The sequence below is a fragment of the Brachypodium distachyon genome, chromosome 1, assembly GCF_000005505.3.
Source record: "Brachypodium distachyon strain Bd21 chromosome 1, Brachypodium_distachyon_v3.0, whole genome shotgun sequence".
Classification (NCBI taxonomy): Eukaryota; Viridiplantae; Streptophyta; class Magnoliopsida; order Poales; family Poaceae; genus Brachypodium; species Brachypodium distachyon.
In genome coordinates, this window is record NC_016131.3 from 361,322 (window position 1) to 387,842 (window position 26,521).

General features: G+C 46.7%; 3 protein-coding genes and 1 pseudogene across 4 annotated transcripts; 2 read left to right on the forward strand and 2 right to left on the reverse strand.

Annotated features, from left to right (window-relative positions):
* The first annotated feature begins 6,589 nt into the window (after positions 1 to 6,589).
* LOC112270018 (glycine-rich protein DOT1-like) lies at positions 6,590 to 9,150 on the forward strand. The gene is made up of 2 exons (XM_024457634.1): positions 6,590 to 7,111; positions 8,894 to 9,150. Exons 1-2 carry the CDS (start codon positions 6,776 to 6,778, stop codon positions 8,990 to 8,992), a joined length of 435 nt encoding a protein of 144 aa, XP_024313402.1. The 5' UTR covers positions 6,590 to 6,775; the 3' UTR covers positions 8,993 to 9,150.
* Positions 9,151 to 9,857: 707 nt separating this feature from the next.
* LOC100834691 lies at positions 9,858 to 11,121 on the reverse strand. The gene has a single exon (XM_014897304.2). It carries the CDS (start codon positions 11,085 to 11,087, stop codon positions 9,963 to 9,965), a length of 1,125 nt encoding a protein of 374 aa, XP_014752790.1. The 5' UTR covers positions 11,088 to 11,121; the 3' UTR covers positions 9,858 to 9,962.
* A 1,293-nt stretch (positions 11,122 to 12,414) lies between these two features.
* LOC100827254 lies at positions 12,415 to 18,344 on the forward strand (annotated as a pseudogene).
* Positions 18,345 to 22,335: 3,991 nt separating this feature from the next.
* On the reverse strand, positions 22,336 to 26,142 carry LOC100842425 (TBC1 domain family member 15). Of its 2 annotated transcripts, none has more exons than XR_002961020.1 (11): positions 25,703 to 26,142; positions 25,511 to 25,606; positions 25,326 to 25,429; positions 24,941 to 25,200; positions 24,708 to 24,830; positions 24,538 to 24,626; positions 24,353 to 24,458; positions 24,161 to 24,258; positions 23,133 to 23,393; positions 22,696 to 23,052; positions 22,336 to 22,592 (listed from the first exon to the last, which is right to left on the reverse strand). XR_002961020.1 is itself a non-coding variant. In XM_003563782.4 (11 exons), the coding sequence occupies exons 1-11, from the start codon at positions 25,802 to 25,804 to the stop codon at positions 22,572 to 22,574; spliced, it is 1,344 nt and encodes a 447-aa protein (XP_003563830.1). In that variant the 5' UTR covers positions 25,805 to 26,141; the 3' UTR covers positions 22,339 to 22,571. The 2 variants fall into 2 exon arrangements, 1 of the variants encoding a protein (XP_003563830.1); XM_003563782.4 differs by having other exon boundaries at positions 22,339 to 22,592; positions 22,696 to 22,779; positions 25,703 to 26,141.
* Positions 26,143 to 26,521: the final 379 nt, after the last annotated feature.

The following is a 26,521-nucleotide window of genomic DNA, read 5'->3' on the forward strand; positions in this document are numbered from 1 at the left end:
AGAAAATGGCGAAAACGGTGATTTTTTCTTACCAGGCCGAAACTGCCTGAAACCATGTACCCGGGGTCACGGTATCTCAAAATCGACCGGAAACCAAGAAAACGTGGGCTCTTGCCCACGAAAACGGCCGAAACGGTCCAAAACGACGATTTTTCTGACCCGGGCCGAAACAGCACGAAACCGTGTCCCCGTGGTCACGGTATCTCAAAATCATCCGGGAACCCAAAAAACGTGGGCTCTAGCCACGAAAACGGCCGAAACGGGGATTTTCCTGACCCGGGCCGAAACTGCCGGAAACCGTGTACCCGGCGTCACGGTATATCAAAATCATCCGGGAACCCAGAAAACGTGGGCTATTGCCCACGAAAACGGCCGAAACGGTCCAAAACGGTGATTTTTCTGACCCGGGCCGAAAGTGCCCGAAACCTTGTACCCGGGGTCACGGTATCTCAAAATCGGCCGGGAACCCAAAAAGCGTGCGCTTTTGCCCACGAAAACGGCCGAAACGGTACAAAATGGAAATTTTCTGACCCGGCCGAAAGTGCCCGAAACCATGTACCCGGGGTCACAATAGCTAAAAATTGGCTGGGAACTCAAAAAACGTGGGCTATATATAGCCCACGAAAACGGCCGAAACGGTCCAAAACGGTGATTTTTCTGACCCGCGCCGAAACTCCCCGAAACCGTCTACCCGGGGTCACGGTATCTCAAAATCGGTCGGGAACTCAAAAAACGTGGGCCATAGCCCACGAAAACGGCCAAAACGGTACATAACGGAGATTTGTCTGACCCGGGCCGAAACTGCCCGAAACCGTGTACCCGGGTCGCGGTATCTCAAAATCGTCCGGGAACCCAAAAAACGTGTGTTGTAGGCCACGAAAACGGCCGAAACGTTGATTTTTCTGACCCGGGCCGAAACTGCCCAAAACCATCTACCCTGCGTCACGGTATCTCAAAATCGTCCGGGAACCCAAAAAACGTGGGCTAGCCCCCAAAAACGGCCGAAACCGTCTACCCGGGGTCACGGTATCTCAAATTCGGTTGGGAACTCAAAAAACGTGTACTGTCGCTCACGAAAACGGCCGAAACGGTCTAAAACGGTGATTTTTCTGACCCACGCCGAAAGTGCCCGAAACCGTCTACCCAGGGTCACGGTATCTCAAAATCGTAGGGAACCCAAAAAACGTGGGCTATAGCCACGAGAACGGCCGAAAAGTTGATTTTTCTGACCCGGGCCGAGACTGCTCGAAACCGTGTACCCGAGGTCACCGTATCTCAAAATCGGCCGAGAACCCAAAAAACATGTGCTATAGCCCACGAAAACGGCCGAAACGGGGATTTTTGCTCACCCAGGCCGAAACTGCTTGAAACCGTGTACCCGGGATAACGGTAGCAAAAAATTGGCCGGGATCTCAAAAAACATGGGCTATAGCCCACGAAAACGGCCGAAACGGTCCAAAACGGTGATTTTTCTGACCCGCGCCGAAAATGCCCGAAATTGTCTACCCGAGGTCACGGTATCTCAAAATCGGTCGGAAACGGAAAAAACATGTGCTGTAGCCCACGAAAACGGCCGAAACGTTGATTTGTCTGACCCGGGCCAAAACTGCCCGAAACCGTGTACCCGGGTCACGGTATCTCAAAATCGTCCGCGAACCCAAAAAACGTGCGCTGTAGGCCACGAAAACGGCCGAAACAATGATTTTTCTTTACCCGGGCCGAAACTGCCCGAAACCATCTACCGTGCGTCACGGTATCTGAAAATCATCCGGGAACCCAAAAAACGTGGGCTAGCCCCCGAAAACGGCCGAAACGATGATTTCTCTGACCCGCGCCGAAACTGCCCAAAACCATCTAACCTGGGACACGGTACCACAAAATCGGCCGGGAACCGAAAAAACGTCGGCTATTGCCCACGAAAATGGCCGAAACGGTACAAAACGGATATTTTTATGACCCGGCCGAAAGTTTCCGAAACCTTGTACCCGGGGTCACGTATCTTAAAATCAGCCGGGAACCCAAAAAACGTGGGCTATTGCCCACGAAAACGGCCGAAACGGTACAAAACAGAGATTTCTCTGACCCGGGCCGAAACTGCCCAAAACCGTGTAACCGGGGTCACGGTATCTCAAAATCGTCCGGGAACCCAAAAAACATGGGCTCTCGCCACGAAAACGGCCGAAACGGGGATTTTCCTGACCCGGGCCGAAACTGCCCGAAACCGTGTACCCAGGGTCACGGTATTTCTCAAAATCGGCCGGAAACCCAAAAAACGTGTGCTATAGCCCACGAAAACAGCCGAAACGGCCCAATACGGTGATTTTTCTGACCCGGGCCGAAAGTGCCCGAAACCTTGTACCCGGGGTCATGGTATCTCAAAATCGGCCGGGAACCCAAAAAACGTGGGCTGTTGCTCACGAAAACGGCCAAAACGGTACAAAACGGTGATTTTTCTGACCCGGGCCGAAATTGCCCGAAACTGTGTACCCAAGGTCACGGTATCTCAAAATCGGTCGGGAAACCAAAAAACGTGTGCTAAAGCCCACGAAAACGGCGGAAACGGTCCAAAACGGTCATTTTTCTCACCCAGGCTGAAATTGCCTGAAACCGTGTACCCTGGGTCACGGTATTTCAAAATCGTCCGGAAACCCAAAAAACGTGTGCTGTAGCCCACGAAAACGGCCGAAACGTTGATTTCTCTGAACCGGGCCGAAACTGCCCGGAACCGTCTACCCGGGGTCTCGGTATCTCAAAATCGGCCGGGAACCAAAAAAACGTGGGCTATAGCCCACGAAAACGGCCGAAACGGTCCAAAACGGTGACTTTTCTGACCCAGGCCGAAAGTGCCCGAAACCTTTTACCCGGGGTCACTGTATCTCAAAATCGGCCGGGAACCCAATAAAACGTGGGCTATTGCCCACGAAAACGGCTGAACGGTACAAAACGGTGATTTTTCTGACCCGGGTCGAAACTGCCAAAAACTGTGTACCCGGGGTCACGGTATCTCAAAATCGGCCAGTAACCCAAAAAACGTGTGCTTGTAGCCCACAAAAACGGCAGAAACGGTGATTTTTGCTTACCCGGGCCGAAACTGCTTGAAACCGTGTACCCGGGGTCACAGTAGCTAAAAATTGGCTGGGAACTCAAAAAACGTGGGCTACAACCCACGAAAACGGCCGAAACGGTCCAAAACGGTGATTTTTCTGACCCGCGCCGAAACTGCCCGAAACTGTCTACCCGGGGTCACGGTATATCAAAATCGGTCGGGAACTCAAAAAACGTGTACTGTCGCTCACGAAAATGGACGAAACGTTGATTTTTCTGACCCGGGCCGAAACTGCCCGAAACCGTGTACCCGGGGTCACGGTATCTCAAAATCGTCCGGGAACCCAAAAAACGTGGGCTATAGCCACGAAAACGGCCGAAATGGGGATTTTCCTGACCCGGGCCGAAACTGCCCGAAACCGTGTACCCAGGGTCACAGTATCTCAAAATCGGCCGGGAACGCAAAAAACGTGTGCTATAGCCCACGAAAACGGCCGAAACGGTGATTTTTGCTAACCCGGGCCCAAACTGCTTGAAACCGTCTACCCGAGGTAACGGTAGCTAAAAATTGGCCGGGATCTCAAAAAACATGGACTATAGCCCACGAAAACGGCCGAGACGGTCCAAAACGGTGATTTTTCTGACCCGCACCGAAACTGCCCGAAACCGTCTACCCGGGGTCACGGTATCTCAAAATCGGTCGGGAAGTGAAAAAACGTGTGCTGTAGCCCATGAAAACGGCCGAAACGTTGATTTTTCTGACCCGGGCCGAAACTGCCCGAAACCGTGTAATCGGGGTCACGGTATCTCAAAATCGTCCGAGGACCCAAAAACGTGGGCTCTAGCCACGAAAACGGCCGAAACGGGGATTTTCCTGACCCGGGCCGAAACTGCCCGAAACCTTGTACCCGGGGTCACCGTATCTCAAAATCAGCCGGGAACCCAAAAAACGTGTCCTATAGCCCACGAAAACGGTGATTTTTGCTTACCCGGGCCGAAACTGCCTGAAAACTTGTACCCGGTGTCACGGTAGCTAAAAATTGGCCGGGAACTCAAAAAACGTGGCCTATAGCTGATGAAAACGGCCGAAACGGTCCAAAACAGTGATTTTTCTGACCCGCGCCGAAACTGCCCGAAACCGTCTACCCGGGGTCACGGTATCTCAAAATCGGGGGGAACCAAAAAAACGTGGGCTATTGCCCACGAAAATGGCCGAAACGGTCCAAAACGGTGATTTTTCTGACTCGGGCCGAAAGTGCCCGAAACCTTGTACCTGGGGTCACGGTATCTCAAAATCGTCCGGAAACCCAAAAAACGTGGGCTCTGGCCACGAAAACGTCCGAAACGTTGATTTTTCTGATCCGGGCTGAAACTGCCCGAAACCGTGTACCCGGGGTCACGGTATCTCAAAATTGTCCAGGAACCCAAAAAACGTGGGCTATAGCCCACGAAAATGGTCGAAACGGTCCAATACCGTGATTTTTCTGACCCGGGCCAAAACTGCCGGAAACCGTGTACCTAGGGTCACGGTATCTAAAAATCGGCCGGGTACCCAAAAAACGTGGGCTATAGCCCACGAAAACGGCCGAAACGGTCCAAAATGGTGATTTTTCTGACCTGCACCGAAACTGCCCGAAACAATCTACCTTGGGTCACGGTATCTCAAAATCGGCCGGGAACCAAAAAAACGTGGCCCACGAAAACGGCCGAAACGGTGATTTTTCTGACCCGGGCCGAAACTGCCCGAAACCATGTACCCGGGGTCACGGTATCTCAAAATCTGCCGGGAACCCAAAAAAACGTGTGCTATAGCCCACGAAAACGGCGGAAACGTTGATTTTTCTGACCCGCGCCGAAACTGCCCGAAACCGTGTATCTGGGGGACACGGTGTCTAAAAGTCGGCTAGGAACCCAAAAAACGTGTGCTATACAACAATATGTGGTACAACCTCAAATATTCACATTCTCTAGGATTGTAATATCCACAAAGAATATTACTCCCCCATAATGTGATAACACAATTCTTCTCACAAGAGGCAAATAAAACCAACTAGAGATGATTAATGGACATTATAGAATTTGAATTTCTCATGCGCAAGACATACCACAAGAGACTAGATAATCTTGAAATGTCAATTCTTAGTGGTAGACCTCATGTACTCTCATTTTTTGGATTGTGAAATGCCCAAGCATATCATTTCCCAAAAATGGGATAGACCATTAATATCTCAAAAGAGCCAATTAAGATACAAAATGGATGCAGCAAAGGCTCAATAAGAACACCCGTATATTCTATCGCATGTAGCTTCCTATTATGGATCTATGGAGGCCTGAATCCGTGAAATATAAATTTATTTCTTCGTAGCAACACATAGGTATTCAACTAGTTGATTTTAATTGTTGAAGACCCTGTTCAACAGAAAAAATTTATCGTGCGTCAAAGATGAATTGCCGCATACCAAATTTCTTAAAAAATTGTCAAAACATATGCAATTGTGATCTACGTATGGAAGATCTTTTTTTTTTAAAAGAAGGCAAAAGATTCACCTTGTTTCATTGAATAAGAAGAAGAAGTAGTTTAGAGTACAATATATAAGCGGGCTTACAGCCCCACGAAAGTAAAAAAAAAGAGCTTACCCTCCCAAAATTAAGGTACACAAGTGTTTAGCACCCGCAAGAACCCAAGTTCTAGATTCAAGCTTGATCTTGTCGAAGATGATGGTGGGCATGGTGCTCACATTGTTGAAGGTCCCCGTGTTCCGCTCCTTCCAAAGTACCCAAGTGACGAGCATGAGGAGGGAGGCTATAGATTTCCTCTGGCTTTCATGGGCGAAGGCGATGGTGGTCCACCAATGTTCAACGTCGTCAAAATCAGACCAAGAGTCGGGGTCGAAGTCAACAAGTTGAAGCCAATCTTTGACGATCTTCCAAATACGAACGGAGTAGTGACATTTGAAGAGGATGTGGGAAGCCGTTTCATTTTGGCATCTACAAAACGGGCAACCCCCCCCCCCCCCCCCCCATTAGGCCAACCGCGGCGCGCCAGCCTATCACAAGTCCAAACACGATTTTGGATTATTGAGCCAAGAGAAGATCCTTGCATTTTAGGGGGCCCAAATCTTTCAAACCACTTGATCCATGCGTGAGCGGATGGTGCCTTCGAATTAGCCCAAGTAAGCCGAGGAGCAAGAATAAATTCCATCGTCAACATTTTAAAAAGATCTCATCGTCTACATTTTAAAAAGAAGAAGCTATATGCAATTGGTACATGCCAGGCACACTTATTTGACTCTTTTTTTCAGGACTCTAACCTCCCGTACTCCCATGTGAGACGCGCAGGTCTGGTTACATGGGCAAAACGATTTACGGAGCAGTATATTTTTCTGGGATGAGCCGCCTACACGAGCAACACATGACCACAGGGAGCCATCCGTAATCGATCTTCCCCACCGGTTCAAACCCCTGTCGCCCTTCCCTCCCCCGAGTCGAAAACCCATTTTCCCCCAAATCCAATTCCCGAGCGGAGCGGAGAAATTCGCCGCCTGATGGGGGAGATCAAGCGGAATCGCGGGACCAGAAGGACACCCCGCAGCGGCGGAGGTGGACGGAGCGGAGGGCTTCCCGCCGGCGATGGAGGTGCCGGGAGGGGAGGGCTTCCCGCCGACGATGGAGGCGGGGGGATGGGGGCCTTCCTGGTGATACTAAGGTACATGTCACGGAACCTAGCGGAATGCCGGCCCCGAGAGGCGACACCTGCGGGATCGGAGGGACTCCCGGCGGCAGTGGAGGAGGAGGGCTGCACCGTCGTGGCAAGGGCCATGCCGAGGAAGCCAGCGGAAGGCCGGCTCGGGTCGGCGAGAGCGAGGACGAGATCGGAGGGACTCCCCGAGGCTATGGAGAGGCAGGGAGCGGCGGGATTCTCGCCGGCAGCGGAGGGGGAACAAGCCGTCTCCATGGCGGTGGAAAAAGAGGCGCGGTGAAGTTCGAGGCCAAGAGGGCGGATGGACCCTTCTCGGGGATTCTGATGCTGTGTGTGGACTTCACCTCGTCAAAATTGGCAGACGAGGTTAGATCCCGCAATCCTCTTCCAATTTCTTGGATTCGGTTCTTGGTACGTGTGGTACAAACTGATGCGCGAGTTCTTGTTAAGGCCTGTTTACTTTCCCCAGTAACCTTCTGAGCTGAAAATTCCTTCAAAGTAACCCTATATAATATCAGAGATGCTAACTGGTCATTGCCTTCGATCCTGTTGCGGTTTGAGTCCGAATATCAAATCCATTCCATAAGTAATGAGATTCTTCTGGAGTTCAGTCATTATCATGTCCTCTTTTCCCTGTATTGTGTCTGGAAGATGCAGGTTGGTGTGCCGTGACTCTGAGTGCTGTATAATGCAATTATGTTATTGATGATGCTGTTGGATTAGTACCAGAGCGAGTCGCACTACCTTTGCATACAATTCATCATTGTGAACATGGCCCAGGTAGCAGCACATTCGTGTAAGGGCAGGAGGAGACCAATACCAGCGGCTGGCCTGCAAGCCATCCAGGAAGAAACTGACACCAAGAATAATAGATAAATGGTTTTGGAATTGGTGTAGAGATATAGTCTGTTGAATTTGGAAGTAGATTCCATATGTGCAAGTAGTCTATCAGGCATCCTTATCCAGGTTGATTCTTTTAGGTGAGTCGTGTCAATGTAGGAGTTGCGTCAGAGTCAGGAGTAGTGTAACAACTACTTATAAATGGATGCCCATGTATGTTGTTTCAAAGAAGAAGATGCGTCTAAAAAATATCTGAAGTTCTCTTGTCGGAGTCTATGTATATCCCTCTGCTCCATAAACCCCGCTGTCTCGCCATCTGTTGTTGGTTCCCCTGATATGAACTTAGGTTCACATCATTGGCTGGACAACCTTGAAATGAATATTTTCTGTACTTCTTTATATTATGCAAAGTCAATGAACAACCTATGTCAGTTCTAAGCATTCTAGACAATCTTGTTAAGTCTAGGGTGGGATCCAGTTAATAGGATTATCCTGCTCACAGCATGCAATGACATGTGAGTTGAGGTATCTCCTGGATTGGTCAACTGTAAATGGTAGGCTGGGAGCTCCTGGCTGTTTCTAAGAATGTTGGAAGACTATTATAAGAATCATAAGGGAGTTCAATCTTCGAGAGGCTTTGCCAATGAACAGACACAATTAATATACATTGTGACTATTTTTAGTCAAATATCGACTGATTTTCTGTACCTCCATATTGGTTGGCTTTTGATCAGTGGTCATATTTTGTGCATCCAGGGCAGATTATGACTTTTATGAACATTTATCCTCTGACATACTTATATAACTAAATCTTGTCATGGATGACTGTGTTCACTGCATAAATTTTACAAAGTTTGAAACAGTTTTAGTTATTCACCCAGCACAACAGATTCTTGCTGTCAAATCCAAACCATTGTGTTAATCTTCTGTCTTGTTGTAGGGTATTTGTAAATTCTGTAAATGGGTTTGGTAATCAACTTTGCTTATAGGTAGCTAAGTAGTGGAGGGCGTAAGGTAGATGGCATTTCACTTGGTACTTCCCCTTTATTGTGCAATTTGTTTTGTCTCTTTACTGTATTTCGGATCAAAGATACTTTGTTGCTGAGGTGTGGGATGACCATCTAGTATATTTTTTCATTATCAGGTGATGCAATGTGGTTTTACTTAAATCTTTATATGTGCTGTAAACTGTAGAGAAATGAAACCTGTTTTTGTATGTATGGAAAGTGGTGTTCCCTCTGCAGTTTTTCAATCTTTGTGGTTGCTGTCCGATAATAAGATAATGACAAGAGGTGGTTTTGGCTGCAGGTATTCGAAGCTTATAAAGAGAAGATTGAAGAATTAGGTGGAACATATGTTACAGGGTATAATTGCAAGCAGGCCACTCATCTTGCCGTGATGGTATGAAGTAATTTTTAAGTCCATGGTAGTGTACGGATGTTGTACTAATATCATCATCAATGGATGATATAGATATGTGCATGACTTTTGTGTAAGGATAAGTTAAGATTGCCAATTACCTGAAAGTATTGGATGATCTTACATGAATGGTGTCCAAGTGGCCCAGCATATATCAACTCCACCCCTTTTCATCAGCATCAACTACATATATATAATATAAGCTAATTAGTAAGTATTGTACTTCACTTCTACATGAACTGTTTTGCTTCAAGAATTTCTGATCAATAATGTTAAGTTATATGGAACTAGCTGAATTGCTCATGCGATTGGATGGTTATACATTAGAATATACACACATGTAAAAAACGGAGTTGCCTTTGTTACCAACGCAGCTGTTCCCTCACCGCCTCAGATACACCTGATTAATCGGCCGTTTAAACCCAACTAAGGTAACTATTGGACTTACTTTGGGGTCCTTTAAGTATCCAGTCAGGGCATGATAGGTTCCAGTTCTGGTAGATAAAGTGTTAAGAGTTCTATCTGAGGTATCATGCAGTTTATTCCTTGTCTGATAATAATCTTGGGACCTGGCTACTTACAATTGTTCCAGGAAGGTGAACAAATGCTTCATAGAAATTTCAGGATGAAGTTGTAACACTTGTTTACTTCGTGTTTGATTTGACCAAAACTGATTTCTGATATCTTCTTCAATACAACCACCTTATAATCCTATATATGATGAAACTATATTACTCCTTCCGATCTATAATAAGTGTCTCAGATTTTGTACTAAGACACCTATTATGGATCGGAGGGAGTATATGTTTTACACCTTGAAAACTAACATTACTACTTAATTTTTTTTAGTGTCTGAGAGAATCTTGGAAAAATTTATATGTGAAGTGTAAAATAATCACCTCATCAAATGCCTCAAATATCGCTTACATTACTGGGACACGGTTAACATAAAACAGGTTTACATCCAGAACACTACAGGAGAAACTGTCAGGAGATGCTTTGAAACTACAAAGGAGTCCGTGCGGTGGCGCATGATTTGCAGTTCTCCCTTACGATCATACTTAAGGCCAAACATGCTCATCTGGAGCACACAACCATCACGGTCACCAAAGGCGTACTTAAACTCGCCTCCCTCGCATAGCAAAAACTCCACAAGGCAAAAGTTCCTGTTGCCCATGTACGCTAGAGTGGCCCTTGCCGATTTCAGCTGCCTCTCCGGGACCTTGAGGAACAACTTCTCCTTGACCATCTTCCACTCCGGCTCCACAGTACTTGTGTTGCTGCGGGAGGCGACTTGACAGGAGCAAATGTAGCCATCTTTACGAAGCCCAACCCATGCATCAAGCTCGTTGTCGAAGTAACCTTGGCCTTGGAATGGCAGCGTCCATTCCCCATGACACCTCCACTCAGAATGCTTGGTATCGAAGGAGAAGGTGCCACTGGGAAGATACGGATAGCGCCTCTCGTGCGCCGATATAAATATAGCGTGCCCATCCGGGTGAAGCGCGTAGGAGGTAATCTCATGATCCTCCATGTCAAATGTCGGCGGCGAGGGCACGCTTTTCCAGGACCACCTCATGGCTGGCCTTGGATCCCAGGGCTCATCATCGTCGTTCTCCACTGGTGCCCAGGAAATGGCCCGAAAATGGTGCTGCTCGTTGATATGGTGACGTGTCAGTGCATACAGCATACCGCCAGCAGCTATGGTGATGGTGTCGTTACCAAGCAGCGAAAGCGGCAGGCGAGGGCCAACGCTGATTCCTGCTGTCTCGGTGTCGTAGACGAGGGCGGGAGTCTGTAGACAACATGTGTTGGTGGCGATGAGGATGTTGCTGCCCAGGGCGGCAAAGCCCATGTGAAGACCATGCACCGGTGCCGGCAACCGGAGGACGGCGTGGTCAGGGAACCCAGCCTGCAGGTCGGTGGTGCAGGTGTCTTGCAAAGTGTCGGCATCAATCTTGTGGATGCTGAAGCCCTTGTCCCAATCATCGAGCACGACATAGAGGTGCTTCTTTGGCGCAGGCCGCGGCCTTCTGACGGCGCGGCCGCCGTCAAGTTGCTGGTGCTGACGCTTATTAGACATGGTCTCCAAATCCAGTCAATCTGCCGGCCGTGGTCTGTTGTGTATCTATGCTTTCCTCTGACTTTGTATGTATACAGAGATGATAGAATTTCCGACTTTTGATTGCGACTAAGGAATAGGCCCCGCTAATCTGGCAACGTGGTGAGAGTCTTGGATCCCATCTCCTTGCTTATATGGCGAGCCCGTTGCTGGACTTGTATAAATCGGATCCGGAGACCGGCTCGGTTTGCAGATCTTCCTGGAATCTGAGTCGGAGCTGAACCGCAATGGGGAACAGAACAGAACACCCTACAGACAAGGAGGGACTAGGGTTGGAGGAGATGCGTGGAGAGTGAAATCGGGAGGGAGGGGAAAGAAGAATGGGTCACCTGGTCGCCGCCGGAGTTGCCGAGCCGTGTGTCGCCGGAGCTCGGCCGGGCGGAGGAGGGAGAGGAGCTCGGCCGGGCGGAGGAGGGAGAGGAGCTCGGCCGGGCGGCGGAGGGAGAGGAGGCCGGGCGGAGAGGGCGGGGTCGTCGGGGGCCCTATCCCGGCTTCATGGCCTCCGGTGGCCGGGCGGCTGGGTCGTCGGCTGGGTTGGCTGGCTCGTCCCAGGAACCCTAGGCGCGCGGAGGAGAGGAGACGAGTTGGAGGGGCGCTTAGGCCTGAGAATGGTTCAGTTATAACCGGTTTTAAATGGTTGGGTTACGACCCGGTTCTCGGCTTGGTTCGCAGATCTCTTCCCCCTCCTCCTCGATTCCCCACTCCGCCATGGCCGGCCACCACCACACGCAGCCCCTTCTTGAGCTGCGTACTCCCCCCGGCCGCCGCTGCTCGCCTTCCTGATTCTGCTGATGGACTCCTGGTAGCGGCCGCCGCCGCTCGCCTGCCCCGCCTCCGCAACTGCAGCCGCCGCTGGCCTCCCCTGTAGCAGCGCCGAGCGCTCGCTGCCCCCCGCCTCCACAACTACAGCCGCTAGCCGCCACCGCTCGCTGGCCCCCGTCTCTACACCTACAGCCGCCGCTGGCCTCCGAGGTAGCAGCCGCTGCAGTTCTACGCCGATGCCATCAACGCATCCAGCCTGTAGTTTGGTTTTGGTTTTGGGCTTCAACGCGATGCCATCAACCCATGGGCTAAACCTGCAGTGTTGAATTGGTTTTGGTTTAGTTTAGGTGGAAAATCCGCATAGTGTAGTTTGGTTTTGGTTTTTTAGATTTATTTGTGGTTTGGTCCAGGTGAGGTAGTGCAGTTCATTTTCAATAGTTTGGTTCAGTTACGGGCAGGTTTTGGCCCAATTCTCAGGCCTAGCCACACCACGCTAGAGAATCTGCGCCGTGCAGGCAGGCAGCCAGGCGGCGAAAGCGGCGGCGGCGGCGGTGTCGATGTGGTTCGATCTGGATGGCCTGCCGGTGTGCTTCCCGTACGACGCGATCTACCCAGAGCAGCACGAGTACATGGGGGAGCTGAAGCGCGCCCTGGACGCCCGTGGCCACGCGCTGCTGGAGATGTCGACCGGAGATGCCGACGGGCACCGGCAAGACGGCGGCGCTCATCTCCCTCATCACCTCCTACGCCCTTGCCAACCCCTCCTGCCCGCTCCGCCTCCTCTACTGCACCCGTACCGTCCACGAGATGGAGAAGACCCTAGCCGAGCTACACCTCCTCTTCTCCCACCTCCCGCCCGCCGACGCGTGCCGCCTACTCGCGCTCGGCCTATCCTCCCGCAAGAACCTTTGCATCCACCCACAAGTGTCGGCATCCGGCGCCGTCGACACCGGCTGCAGACGCCTCACCGCGTCCTAGGTCCGCGAGAAGGCCGCCTACGACCGGGAATCCGCCACCCCGCTCTGCGACTACTTCGAGACCTTCGACGCCGCAGCCCGCAAAGGCGACCTCGCCTTGTACATTCAGCCCGGGGTCTACACCCTCGCTGACCTCCGCTCGCTCGGCCGCGAGCGCCGGATATGCCCCTACTTCCTCGCCAGGCACATGGTCAAGCACGCCAATGTCATCGTCTACAGCTACCTGTACCTGCTCGACCCCAGGGTGGCCAGCATCGTCTCCTCGGAGATGCACAAGGACTGTGTGGTTGTCTTCGATGAGGCGCATAACATCGACAACGTCTGCATTGAGGCGCTGAGCGTCAGCATTCGCAAGCAGACGATACAAGGTGCCAAGGGAAACCTGCGGCACATCTCGCAACAGATTGATAGGTAATGAGCATCCAAGAAGTAAAAATACTGGATCTTTTGAGGATTATTATGGTTTTTTTTTCCTTTAAAATCATCAAACAGTTAGATGTATTGGTAAAGGTTGCTCACTAACTGCTTTTTATTTGGTTGGAAGGTTCAAGGCCACCGATGCCAGTAGGCTTAATGCGGAATACAGGAGGCTTGTGGATGGATTGGCACAAAGGGGAAATCTGCCAAGTGAGCTTTCTTGTCGCAATCCCCTCTGATTGCATTGTTTATTATGCCCCTACCAGGACAGTTTACAATAATGTATTTCTTTTCATGAAGTATCGGATGCCTGGCTTGCAAATCCAACCTTGCCTGATGACATTCTCAAGGAAGCCGTACCTGGAAATATCAGAAAAGCTGAGCATTTTCTCGCTGTCTTGTGGAGACTTGTGAGGAACTTAGATGAACGGCTTGATACAGAAATGTTGTGAATGAAAGGCCTGTTTCCTTTGCTACTTCAATCTATTCTCTCGCTGGAATTGAGACGACAACGCTGAGGTTTTTGTATGACCGCTTACAGTCTCTATTGCTTACCCTGGAGATAACCGATACAGATGAATTCATGCACATCCAAAAAAATTGTGACTTCGCCACACTGATTGGAACTTATAAACGGGGGTTTTCTATAATAATTGAACCCTATGATGATAGAATGCCTGACATTCGTGATCCTGTGATTCAGGTATTCAGCCTATCCTATAAGATTTTAATGTGATAGTTACCAAACTACATTGTTGATGTGCTAATGAGGTTCTATGTGTTGCAGCTCAGTTGCCATGATGCTTCACTCGCAATACAGCCTGTTTTCAATCGTTTTCAAACTGTTGTCATCACTTCAGGAACTCTCAGCCCAATCGATCTGTATCCTCGTCTTTTGAATTTTAATCCTGTTATAAGCAGGAGCTTCACAATGTCCCTAACAAGGGATTGCATATGTCCCATGGTATTGACACGAGGAAGGTATGATCTGGATCAATTTGAGTTTTGTATTTCAAATTTGAATATTTGGAAACATACATATTAGCTGCTTCTTATCGTAGTAGAATAACATGAGGCTATTTTTGCAACCGATTTAGTTCTCAAAATTCTTGTTTTACTGGTGTAGTTGCGAATCTTGTTGTGTAACTTGAATCATTGCATCATTTTCAGTGATCAGCTACCTGTGAGTACGAAGTTCGACATGCGCAGTGATCCTGGTGTTGTGAGGAATTATGGCCGCCTCTTGCTAGAAATGGCTTCTGCTGTGCCAGATGGGATAGTCTGTTTCTTTGTCAGTTACTCCTATATGGATGGCATTGTCAGCAGCTGGAACGACATGGGAATTTTACAGGTTATTTCCCTCACCAGTACATTATTCTGCTATGGAGATGTCTAGAGTTTTAGACATTAGTCCAATGTAAGTAACTCAATAGATTGTTGCAATAGATCTAGTTATATCACCATGAGCAAGTCAGCCAATTTCGTAAATCAACCACCTCAATTGGACAACTAGACTAGATCTTCTGGAACACTGTCAATTATAAATAAAATAGTAAATCAAATGGGTTTTAACTTTCTCTACTGTTTAAGCCTTCTAGTGTCATATTTTTGTAATATGCAAATTTCTCCGTGCACCTGTGTACCGCTAAGCGGTGAATGGTGCGCTGAGCTGGGTTCACATTAAAGACTAAAGAGTATCAACTGCTTGTGTAGAGATTTTCTGTGTTTTTACAATCACCAAAACATATGAAGTTGATTAGGTAGTACCACTAGACAGATAATTTGTAACCTTTCAGCAACGAATTAAGAATCGCGTTAGTTGTATATGCAGTTTGGTCATGTAATATAAAAAGATGAAATATTACTAAAATCATGCCACCCTCAGTTTCTACACTGCATTCTTGACGGCATCCATCCCTTCTTCCTCTTGTATGATATTGTAGTTGGCTCATGTTGCCAAGATAAATATAACACATTAGTCCCCTAAGAATGAACATCTTATGATGCTATTGTCCAGGACATCATGCAGCACAAGTTGGTATTCATTGAAACACCAGATGTTGTTGAGACAACTGGCTCTTGATAATTACAGAAAAGCATGCGATTGTGGAAGAGGTGCAGTCTTCTTCTCAGTTGCCAGGTTTGTTCTCTTAATTGTAGTCTGAGACCACCCTTCAAAATAACACTACCAGTATACAGCTGAACAGATGATAGGATCTCCTGAAACTGTTACAGCATAGAATCCAGTTTTGACTTTTGACATCGATGAAAGTAGTTATCACTCTATTAATAGTGATTTATTGTTATATTGTGATCAAGGAAAATTTCTATTTGCTCAAACCTCTTGGAAATAATCCTTTGTTCTTCCCGTACTGCAATCAAACAGACTTTGGTTGCAAATTCAGTCATATAGGATTCAAGTGTGCAGGCCTTTGCAATCCCACGTTCTTTCCTATTCCCGCGTTTCCAGTATCTTGGGAATGAAAGAGGCTTACTTGAATTGGCAAAAAAGAATAGAGTTTAGTACTGTGATGATTTCATTATTACTCCCTCCATTCCAAAATAGTTGAAGTTCCAGTTTTGTCCTAAGTCAAACTACTTTTAAGTTTGACCAACTTTATAGAAAAATATACCAACATCTAGATTTTAGAACACCAATTTAGTTTTATTAAATTTCTCATATAATGTCGATTGGATATTGATAAATTTTTCTTTAAATCAGGTCAAACTTAGTGAAGTTTGAGTTAGGACAAAACCAGAAGTTCAATTATTTTGGAACCGGAGGGAGTAGCTTGTTTTATTGTGATCAGTAGGATATGATGCATTATTCCTTTGGCACTATGAGTTACTATATCGAGTTACATATGCTAAAGTATAGTTATTGCTGATTGACAACTTTCATTTAATATTAAATAATGAGTTGCCATGACTATGCAAGATGTACATGCATAATAATAAGATTATCGCAACAACAATAATTCACTCTTGCTAACAATATGATCTAATCAGGGGCAAAGTTGCGGAAGGTATTGATTTCGATCGACACTATGGAAGACTGGTGATCATGTTTGGTGTTCCATTCCAGTACACACTCAGCAAGTAAGGACCACTTTACTTTTATACAGTTAGATTTAATTTTGTGCACCCTTGGTCTTGCCAATAAGATAGTACTCCCTCTGTCCTGTAATATAAGATGTTGTTACAACCAGTATAGGAGTTAATATGTTGTAACAACATCTTATATTCTGGGACGGAGGGAGTAGTACTTTTCTAGTTATTTTTGCCCGTGAGTGGTTCTTCATATGCATACACAAAATTGTAATACTATGTCAACAGAATGGCATCCCAATGTTTTGGCCTGTACTGGTATCTTTATAATAGCTTTCTCTTGTAATGTCCTATGTCTGAGCAGGATATTGCGTGCTAGGTTGGAGTACCTAAGAGAAACTTCTCAGATACAGGAGGGTGACTTCCTGACATTTGACGCATTGGTACTAATTCTGCTTCAATTACATGGGAGAAGAGCGTACTGATTTCTTGATTTTATGTTGAATTCTGTGAATGGCAGAGGCAAGCTGCTCAATGTGTTGGCCGGGTGATCCGTTCGAAAGCAGATTATGGAATGATGATATTTGCTGACAAGAGGTACTTGATACTGCCTTGACGTGGTTAAGAATGTAGAACTTAGAGGATCATCAAGAAAGCCTGACATATTGTTGGGCGTAAATAGTTGACAACTGTAGTATGCTTGAGACAAAAACTCAAGCCTTTTGCTCTTTAGATTGGTCAAGCAATTTTTGAGCTGTGTATTGCTGAAATAGCAAGTTCAAAGTATGTTGCATGGAACATGTGATACACTGGTGGTCAACCAGCAAGAAACTAATCTGATTTAGTAAAATGCCCTTTGGAGTTAGATATGCTGCATAAAATTGGGCTTTGCAACTAAGAAGTCCACTTTTAGTCAGTGTTTTTGGCAAATAGAACTGGCTCTAATAATTGCTTCATCTGATTCTTGGGTGCTCTGGGCTTGGGTACACCTTATATCAAACATATATTTTTTCGAAACAAATATATCAAACATATAGTGCTCATGGAACATAAATATGTTCTGCTAGATCTGTTCTAGTTATTTTGATCAAGGGTCTTTTAAGTTCATCATTTCAATAGAACTTGTTCTGCCTATTTCCCTCCTTATTGGTCACCGTACTCCTGCTTGCTAAGTGCCATGCCATTTGTGACTTGCAGATACAGTCGGCATGATAAACGGTCTAAATTGCCAGGGTGGATACTGTCACACTTGCACGATGCACACCTAAATCTGAGCACCGACATGGCTCTGCATACTGCCCGTGAGGTATGTTCCCTAGCACCGTTTTGCTGCTCTGGGACATTGAGGAAGCCATCTTGGTTACCGATGAAGCAATGCCTTGACAATGCTTCAGGCATGCTTGCGATGCAGATTATCATAGTTGTAGCCATTTGACAGCATGTAGCCATTCTTTTTTCCTTTTTGTATCAGCGTTCATGGATGTTGTTCTAACCATGAACCATCTAGTTTTATTCAAAAAATTAATAAGCTTGCAACTGTTTTGTAACAGTTCCTACGGAGGATGGCGCAGCCGACAAGGCGGGGAGCAGCGGGCAGAAGACGCTCTTGACCAAGGAGAACTTGCAGGACAAGGCTCGGGACGCCATGGAGATGTGAAACTGAGAATTCTCTGTAGTCTGTACCACCTGTGCATATGTTGGGCCAAGCTTCGGGCCGGGCCGTAAAAAAGCCTGCAGCAGAAAATCTAGGCCCAGGCCTGGCACCGCCTAGGCAAAAAGCTTAAAAGCCCGCTGGGCCGTCGGGCCGCGAGCAAGGCTTCTTTGTTGAGCTGGACAAATGTAAGTCCCAGGCCTGGCCTGACTATCGGGCCGTGTTACTCAGGCCCCGGCCTGAAATCTTTTGGGCCGGGCTTCCCCATGCCCAGTTATGGTCTGTAGCAGGTGGATTTGCTTATTTGCCCTGTTTACTTTGCACCTTTGATGGAGTCTATGCCGACTAGTGAATTTGCTATCATCCTGACGACACTTTGGGCTGTGTGGTGGGCACGACGGAAGGTTATACATGAAAATAAATATCAAAGCCCGCTATCCACCTTTGCATTTATTCAACGTTTTCTGGAGGATCTTTCCATGGTTGTCGAAGAGAAACCTAATCTTGTTAAGGGACCTAGTGCGAACTGCCAGATCAGAGCTGGCCCTCGCTCTCGCTGGATTCCTCCGCCCCAAGGTACATGTAAAATTAATGTGAATGCTGGGGTTGCTAGGTCTGGTATGGGAGGTGCTTGTGCTGCTGTTTGCCGAGATGATCATGGGAAATTCTTGGGCGCTTCGGCAGTGACGGTCGCCGGTCTTACTGACCCAGCTGCGCTTGAGGCATTGGCGTGCAACGAAGGCTTATCTTTGGCCGAAGATCTTAATCTCCAAAGCTTCGTGGTCACGTCAGACTGCCTGTCCGTGATCAAGAACTTGAGGGCTGCTAATCTTTGCTACTACAGTGCCAGTCTCAAGGACATCGAGGATCACAAGAAGAGGTTTCATGAAGTGAAGTTCAAGCATGAGAAACGAGTCTTTAACTTTGATGCTCATAATTTAGCTAAGGCGGCTTCACCCCTCTCGTTCGGACGCTGCGTGTGGCTCCTTGATACTCCTGACATTGCTTGTATCCTCTTTTTGTTGAGAATTGAATAAAGCTTGATGTTCCCCTAAAAAAAATAACCCTTTGCACCTTTGATTATTTGCCCCGACTTTAGATCGGCTTTGATTATTTGCCTCGTTTTGGTTGGATTGTATGCTGATTTGCCCTTTCTTCCCTTTTACTGATTTTCTAGTTTCCTTAAATCTGATAATCAATGTGATAGGACAAGACTACCCCTTGGACAAATAATCAAATCATGTCCGTGCGGTTTCTTCGGCTTTGTTAGAGCAACTCTAGCAAAACCCTGCATCATGGCATACTGCGGTTCGAAACGTAGTGCAGCCGATCAGATACAGCATAATTGTACTGCAAATTCAAAAAGAAACAAAAAGCTTGTGCTAGATATTCAAACACAGATTACTAGCAGATAAAGTTCATACACCCACAGATCACTAGCAAAATTCGACATAGTTCATCACATATAGCAGAAACTAAAGAAAAGTAAGACAACAGAAACTAGATTTAAGCTAGCTGGGGAATGTAGTCAGCAGGACTTGGGGGTCTTCGCTCACCGGCGGCCGGAGCTTCACTCGTCGGTATCATTGCTGTCGTCACATGCGAAAAACTAGATTTATACCGGTTGCGGGGTAGTTTTAGGGTTTACTTACTGATGACGGTCAACTGAAACCATGCTAGACATTGGTGAATTCGGTGCTTCTGTCAGATGTGCGTCATTCGTACTTCAGGGCTCATCATCTGTACTAATAGCTCCCGTCGGATGAACGAATAACTCATCAGATGAATGCATATATACCAGCGACGCGCGCTTTCTGAGTGCAACGACGTCTGGAACGACGTCACCGGTAAGCAAATACCCGTGACTGGAGTGTAACGACGAACACCTCTATCATCAGTGGTAGCCATTATCCGCCCGTCACTGGTAGCACTTTCTGCCGTAGTGGTTTCTAGGGCCGTGACTCCGAAAAACACATTTCGAGACACATGGTAAAATAATCGTCGTTTACGCGTTTTATAGCCGTTTTCGTTTGCTTTTGCGCACTTTTTGGGATCATGTGATGATTTCTAGGGTCATGACACAAAAACTCGGTTCAAGACGCATGGTCAAATAATCGTCATTTACGAGTTTTATAGCCATTTTTGTTTGCTATTACGCACTAGGGCATGGACAACGGTGACGCCGAATCCGCGACTTCGGCTAAAGTCCACGGCGGCCCAGAAGATGGAGATGAGGCGAGTAGCAAGAAGTCTAGGCAGGATTAGGAACATTTGTAGCTGTCGTGGCCCATTATTGGACCACGAGAATAACGAGCTAACATGTATCCGTACGTGCTGTTAGGCACAAGATTAATGGGCTGGCTAAGATGCTGCAAATCTATTGTTCCTCTTAACTCGTTGAAGGGAGTTTGCCCGCGCTTACTAATACGGGCTTAGCATGAGACTTTGGGGCTAGTAAAATGATCGAGCTCATAAATTAATCGAACTACTATATTACTCGAACTAGTAAATTTCATAGAGTTCTGGTAAATTAATGGAACTAATCATTCCCATCAGTGATCGACTAAGCTATATTATGATCGACACTGCAATGCAATGAGCAATCGCATACACAATCTTCACAATTTTAACCAAACGGCATCAATGGACAACGAAAAAAATGAGTGGCTCTGGATGCTTCCCGCCATGGTAACACTCCTTTCCCAGGTGGTCTCGTTTTGAGCCAAATAATATCTCCGCGTGCACCCCTATGCCTGAGGAAAACCAAAATAGGGGTAGAAACATTTATCACATCTTGTACCTTGTAGTATTGGCCGGTGTGGCTTCGGAGTGCAGACGGGAGCAAGGAGGAGAGATAAGAGGGCAGAAGGGGAAGCTTGCACAGTGACCATACACCAGATCTATCCCCATCTCTTCCCCATCGAGAGCAAAGAGGGCGAAAACCAGGGCGACAGCACCTCCTTTGTTTGTAGCGACGGCAAAGCGACAAGCCGCTATCGAAGGTATGGTCCATGACTAATGCATCATCATCGGTTGCTGGTCCACCCCCTCCATGTGCTCTCGTTCATTTCTTCGTGTTTCTTTCATGGTGACAGGCGACGCTGTCGGATACCAGGATGCGTGGGACTCACAGGCGGAGATTCGTGCGCGCGGAAGGCCAGCAAAGTCGGACGCCATCGGTGGGCGTCGCAAGCAGCTTCTCCATGTTCGAGATGAAAGAGATCGTCTCCAACTGGCCTGAATCTAGGAAAGATTGTGTAAGAGACATTAACCTAGGATGTTTCTTAGATCTGCCAGATATCAACACACTAGATCGTTACCAAAATCATCCGGCATGGGACACAAGCATGAAATCTAATTCGCGAAGATAATCCATGAACAATCCACTAATCACGACACGTCACGTTACTGCGGGCACTGCTACACAGCTACAAGGATCTACGAAATTATTAAGAGCCAACTAAACCTGCCTCAGGGGACCCATCTTGGAACAGATCTGGATTACTAGTACGGGAAGTACCAAGGCAAGCAGTTTAGCGATATCGGACTCTATCTTCTTCAGGTCTGAAGCAACGACACGGAAAAATGAAGAATCCAAACCGATGCTAGCTCCGCCGGGGACTACTGAAGCACCGAATAAGGACGCCAAGAAAAGCCCGTACTCGTCCTCCCACTTGTAGAAATCGCAATCGCCGCGGGTTCCCTTGATGTCCTGCAAAAATCCCTTGATATAAGCACAGATCGAGGAACCGCTATGCAGTGGTCTAACACTGGCCATACTCACGCTGTGATGAGGGCACTTGTAGAACCTTCGGTCCCGATTGGCAGCAGTGTCGGCGATGAACGTTATAACGCGGGCGCGGGCACAGAAAGGGCACATAATCAAGGGGTAGATCTCCGGGGCCGGATGATGATGCGTGCAACATGGAGATGATGCGTGCCGGATGGTGATGCGTGCAACATGGAGATGAATTTTGTGAAAATAGGCAAATCTCCGGGGGGGGGCGGGGGGGGGGGGGATCGGCAGGGAGAGGAGGAAGGGGATCGCCAGAGAGAGGGTGGAGCTGAACAGTAACTGCGGATGGTGTGCTGAGCCACGGGGGAGGGGTGTGGTAGGTGGGCACATTCTTTACTGACGTACAGTGCCCCTGACAATATGTTCCCGTGCCACTATTGGAAAATACATCAATGCTCGCTCCATACGGTTTGGTATACATAAAGGCTGGTGGAAAGCAACACGAATCTCAACGTGCATTGCGTGGTACAGAATTCAGGAGTGGTCGCCACCGTGTGCAGTTACGCATTTTCCTAAGATGTACGTTTTTAACGTACAGGAAAGGAGAAGACCAGCATATCATCTTCTTTAATTATCAAAGAGAATTGAAGAGCTGTAAATTCTCCCAGAGAACAATTAATGCATACATGTTTTTTTAGGGTTCTCTTAAACTTGGGGTTTCAAAATAACGAGGTGGATTGCATGGCATCCAAATTTACATACAAACAAGTATTTCAATATTTACTCTGCCTTGCATCCAAATTTACATCCAAATAGCACCTCTCAGAGCCTTCCCCGTATCCTGTGTCCTGCCGTTAGGGTTTCTTTCCCTGCATCTGCTACCACATCAAATATTATCCGTTCATCAAATACTATTCATTTACCAAATATTATTCATGCATCAAATACTACTCAAAGGAACGGGAAAAGCCGAGTTACCTTTCTAAGGTACTTCACATGAAGTTTCAATGCGACAGCGCAAGCCTTCTTCGCATCCAAGTTCCCGTTAACATTGTTCAGTATCTCAAATAAACAAAACAAAGAAAGTGACACATTAAACTTAATCGGTAAACAAAATTTCAGGTCTATTTGAGTCTATGACAAATCTAGTTTCATTTATAGTCCATCTCTAGCATTTTCCTAACATATGAGTAATCCAGTTTTTCCCATTGTTTGAGTATAAATAATAGTATAGTGAAAAGAAAGACAGATGCAAGAGTGGATTCGAGATTCTGCCCCTTTATTTGCCATAGGATTTGTTCATTCTGTTTACCCCCTTTTTCTCTCCTTCCTAGTCTGAAATAATAATGCATTCCATTTTAAAACAAGGAAAAACAGAGAGTTTTCAAAGGAATGAATGGCTTCATCCAGCTTACTGTAATAACATCATCTATCCCTCGGGCTTCTTGCAGAAGCTTCTGACTGTTCTCCTTCAGAACACTAGCAACCAGGAAAACAGAAATAGGGACAGGGCCATCAACACCGTTAGTACCATTCTTCATATTCGCCCTCTCGTACTTGCCAAACTGACGGGTCGATTTAACTTTTGGTTTATGTCCTTGAGTTCTGTCAGTTGCATCACCAGTTTCTTTATACGTGGAGAAGATGTCAGGATCATATTCTAGAGCCCACATCATCTGCAGACAGCAAATATGATCATCATTCAACAATCAAACCCATTTTATTTGAAAATGAGCATTAAAACTTCAATAAACATGCAGTACTGCTCCTTTAGACCTTGGCACCTTGCAACCAGGGTCACAGTTTGTTGGTCTTTCCTGGTCTCTGCACAGCTAGTCAATAACTATCTAGAACTCGCTCAGCCATCGTCACAAGTTCTGGACAGCTTTTAAGAAATACCGTGGACTTATCAAGCTCTCTCAGTCTATTTGAACTGATCAGCAGATGTGCAAAATAATACATCTTTAGCTTTAATCCCATGTACTCTTCTATATGTTAAAGTAGTTAACCTAACCAAGTTTGAGGATATGATTACTTACCAGTGGTAACCATCTTGACAGTTTTCTGAAACCCTGATTATCCCGTTCCTTTTGTGCTTGTATATGTGCATGTGCATGTGTGTGTGGACATGAAAACAACCTAACCATGCAAATAGAAGGAAATATGCACTATGTTGGATGACTTCAGTGACTAAACCTGGTCTTCCACAGCTTTGAACAGTCATGATATCATTAAAGTGAATGAATCGACATGAGTAATGGCATCTAAAAATGAAAGCACATTTGAACTAAAGGATTTTCAATCATTGATACTAGGAGGCATTAGGCCGACTGCATAATACACTGCCACTGTGTCCAATTTGGTTCATAGATCTAACCTCAGCCGAATGAAATGAATAGATAAAATGTTTGTGATTTAGCACCATGCCAAAAGAACTATTTACCTCCCAAAGGTACAAAGAGTCCCCAAATGACAACTCACGCCGAAACAATACCATGAACATACGGAATGCAAAGAGATAGTCACCCCCACCAAGTGTTTCTGTGTTCAGGAGTCAACAAGCACCAATAACAGTTAACATCAAATGGAAACCCAGGATGACTGATTGACAGATCTCTATGTCTTTGTTACATACCTAGGTGGTCATGTAACTTTGGGTCTAGCACCTGAATGATAGAAGCAAGGTGCTGAAGCTGATTCTCAACCCCAACAGATTGCTGTGTGCATCGGAAATTCCCACGCTTTAAATCACAAGTGGAAAACCATTAGTGAAATTAAAACAACTGGTCACCCAAAGGCTGATGGAGAAGCAGTGCATACCAGTCTACGCATCAACCTCTCAAAGCACCAAAATGCGTCTGCTTCATCATTGAGTAGCACTATCATCGGTGAGCATAAATCACTCATTCCTGTTTGAGATGTGAAAAGTACATACATAAGAATCTTTTCAAGTGATAAATAAGCCCTTTATGGAAATAGGAGGTTGCAACCTTGACAATAACCAACTTCTTTGTCAATCCACGCGTAAACAGCTAGAATATCCCATAACCTTGAGAGATTTTCTTTCTTCTCGTAAAACACCATGGAACGGTCAGTGCGTAGAACATCAAGACCTATTATCCCCACCCCATGACACACGCACACACCCATAAAAATATAAGACTGGGGACAGTGGCAGGCAATAGGGAGTACAAACACACAATTATCAGTGCTTACACCTTACCGATTTGATGTAGCGTAAGCTTCCACTCGATAGTTTGTTTATCCATCACACGGTTTACAGACTCGTCTACCTCGTTTCCATTCCTGCTGCTAGTTGAACCACCTTGCGATGTACTCTGGTCTGAAGTGGCTTCGAGCAAAACCAAAGGGTCCTTAATAGGTACACCATCCTCAGTTATGATTGGGGCTGTGATAATTTTACCGCTGCCAACGTGAGAATCCATCTCTTTGCATTGCTCCTTCCATCTAGCATATTGTATTCTGCATAGATCACATGCTGTTAAACAAAGTGAAAGTTCTGCAGGTACTTGTTGAAGGTAGCATTCAGTTGTGTAGTGAAGAAAACTGCAGAAAGGGGTGAGCAGGCAGAGCAGAGAAGGTAGTACCTTCTTGTGTGCCTGATCTGCTCCCGCTCATCAAAGGTGCTCTCAGGATCGAAACAACCAAGTAAGAACTCCCAAACCTCTCCCCTAATTGCAGGGTGTACGCCCTAATAAACCACATAAATAAATGGACAAGCTGAGATCAGGATAGTGAAAATGAGGGAATGTTGGAGTTGTTAAAACTTTACCCCACTCTGTATCCGGTTGAGGACAGAAGCAATGTCTAGAAAGCCTTGATGCGTAAACGCAGCATGCCATTTCCGAACGCTCAACGTTTTGCCAGCCTGAAATCGACACAGAATACCACATGCTCAAGATCCATCCGGGTCCGGGAGGAAGACTGGAAAGTAGGGGTGGGGAATGGTAGATGGAGAGCTGACCTTGATCTTAAACTTGGTGTCGGGCACGTTGTGGGTGCAATCGGGGCGCAGCTGGTAGAAGGAGGAATCCGGATCTTTGCTCCCACGGAGTCTCATCATCATCCTCTTGCTTTTCTTCTTGTTTGACTTGCTCGATCTTGTTGTAAGCAGCAACAGCCAGCACTTGCGTTCCCCTGATCTTCTTCCCCCTCGAACGTCTTAGCCGGAGCAGCAGAGCAGATTGATCCAAGAAATCAAACACACCCCTGCCCTGCCCACCGAAGCAAGAACCAATCTCTCAGCCGGCCAGGAAGGGTTCACGATTTCCAAAGAGAATCCTGGATGCGGACTGCGGTGGGTGACAATTGGGCTTGCAAGCAAAGTCCAACCCCCGGCCGCTGGTGCCGCCCTTCCTCCCTCCCTCCCTCCTCTCTCGTCTCGTCTCTTTCTTCTTCCCCTGGGAGACCGGGAAGGTGAAGGAGTCCTTGTGGCATCTAAAAAGACTTTCATCGACATAGTCAAACTGTGGAAATTACCTTTTTCTTTTTTTTCTTTCTTTTTTTTTCTTTTAGGGTAGGAGGAAGCTTAATCTGAACATTGAATATATTCAAGTCAATGCGGTTACAATCAATACAAACACAAAAGGCTTGCTGTCAAAGAAAAACACAAGGCTTTGCGGTGCTTCTTTTTTCAACTTCCAAGTCAGATGCCAAAATTAGAGCTAAACATCTTAAAGTTGCGACATTTAATATGAGATGGAGGCTCGCCGTCGATGTGACGATAGTTGATCATGTAGTGCAGATCCACTCTATCCTCAAACTAACATCGCTAGGTTGTGAG

Bases quoted from the DNA above. Each gene is read 5' to 3' on its own strand.
- LOC112270018 (XM_024457634.1), top strand. From the start codon at position 6,776: ATGCCGGCCCCGAGAGGCGACACCTGCGGGATCGGAGGGACTCCCGGC. The intron at 7,112-8,893 runs GTTAGATCCCGC...TTTTGGCTGCAG, and splicing joins CGTCAAAATTGGCAGACGAG to GTATTCGAAGCTTATAAAGA.
- LOC100834691 (XM_014897304.2), bottom strand. From the start codon at position 11,087: ATGTCTAATAAGCGTCAGCACCAGCAACTTGACGGCGGCCGCGCCGTC.
- LOC100842425 (XM_003563782.4), bottom strand. From the start codon at position 25,804: ATGATGATGAGACTCCGTGGGAGCAAAGATCCGGATTCCTCCTTCTAC. The intron at 24,627-24,707 runs GTTGCAACCTCC...CATCTCAAACAG, and splicing joins AGAAGTTGGTTATTGTCAAG to GAATGAGTGATTTATGCTCA. The intron at 24,259-24,352 runs GTATGTAACAAA...TCCTGAACACAG, and splicing joins AAAGTTACATGACCACCTAG to AAACACTTGGTGGGGGTGAC.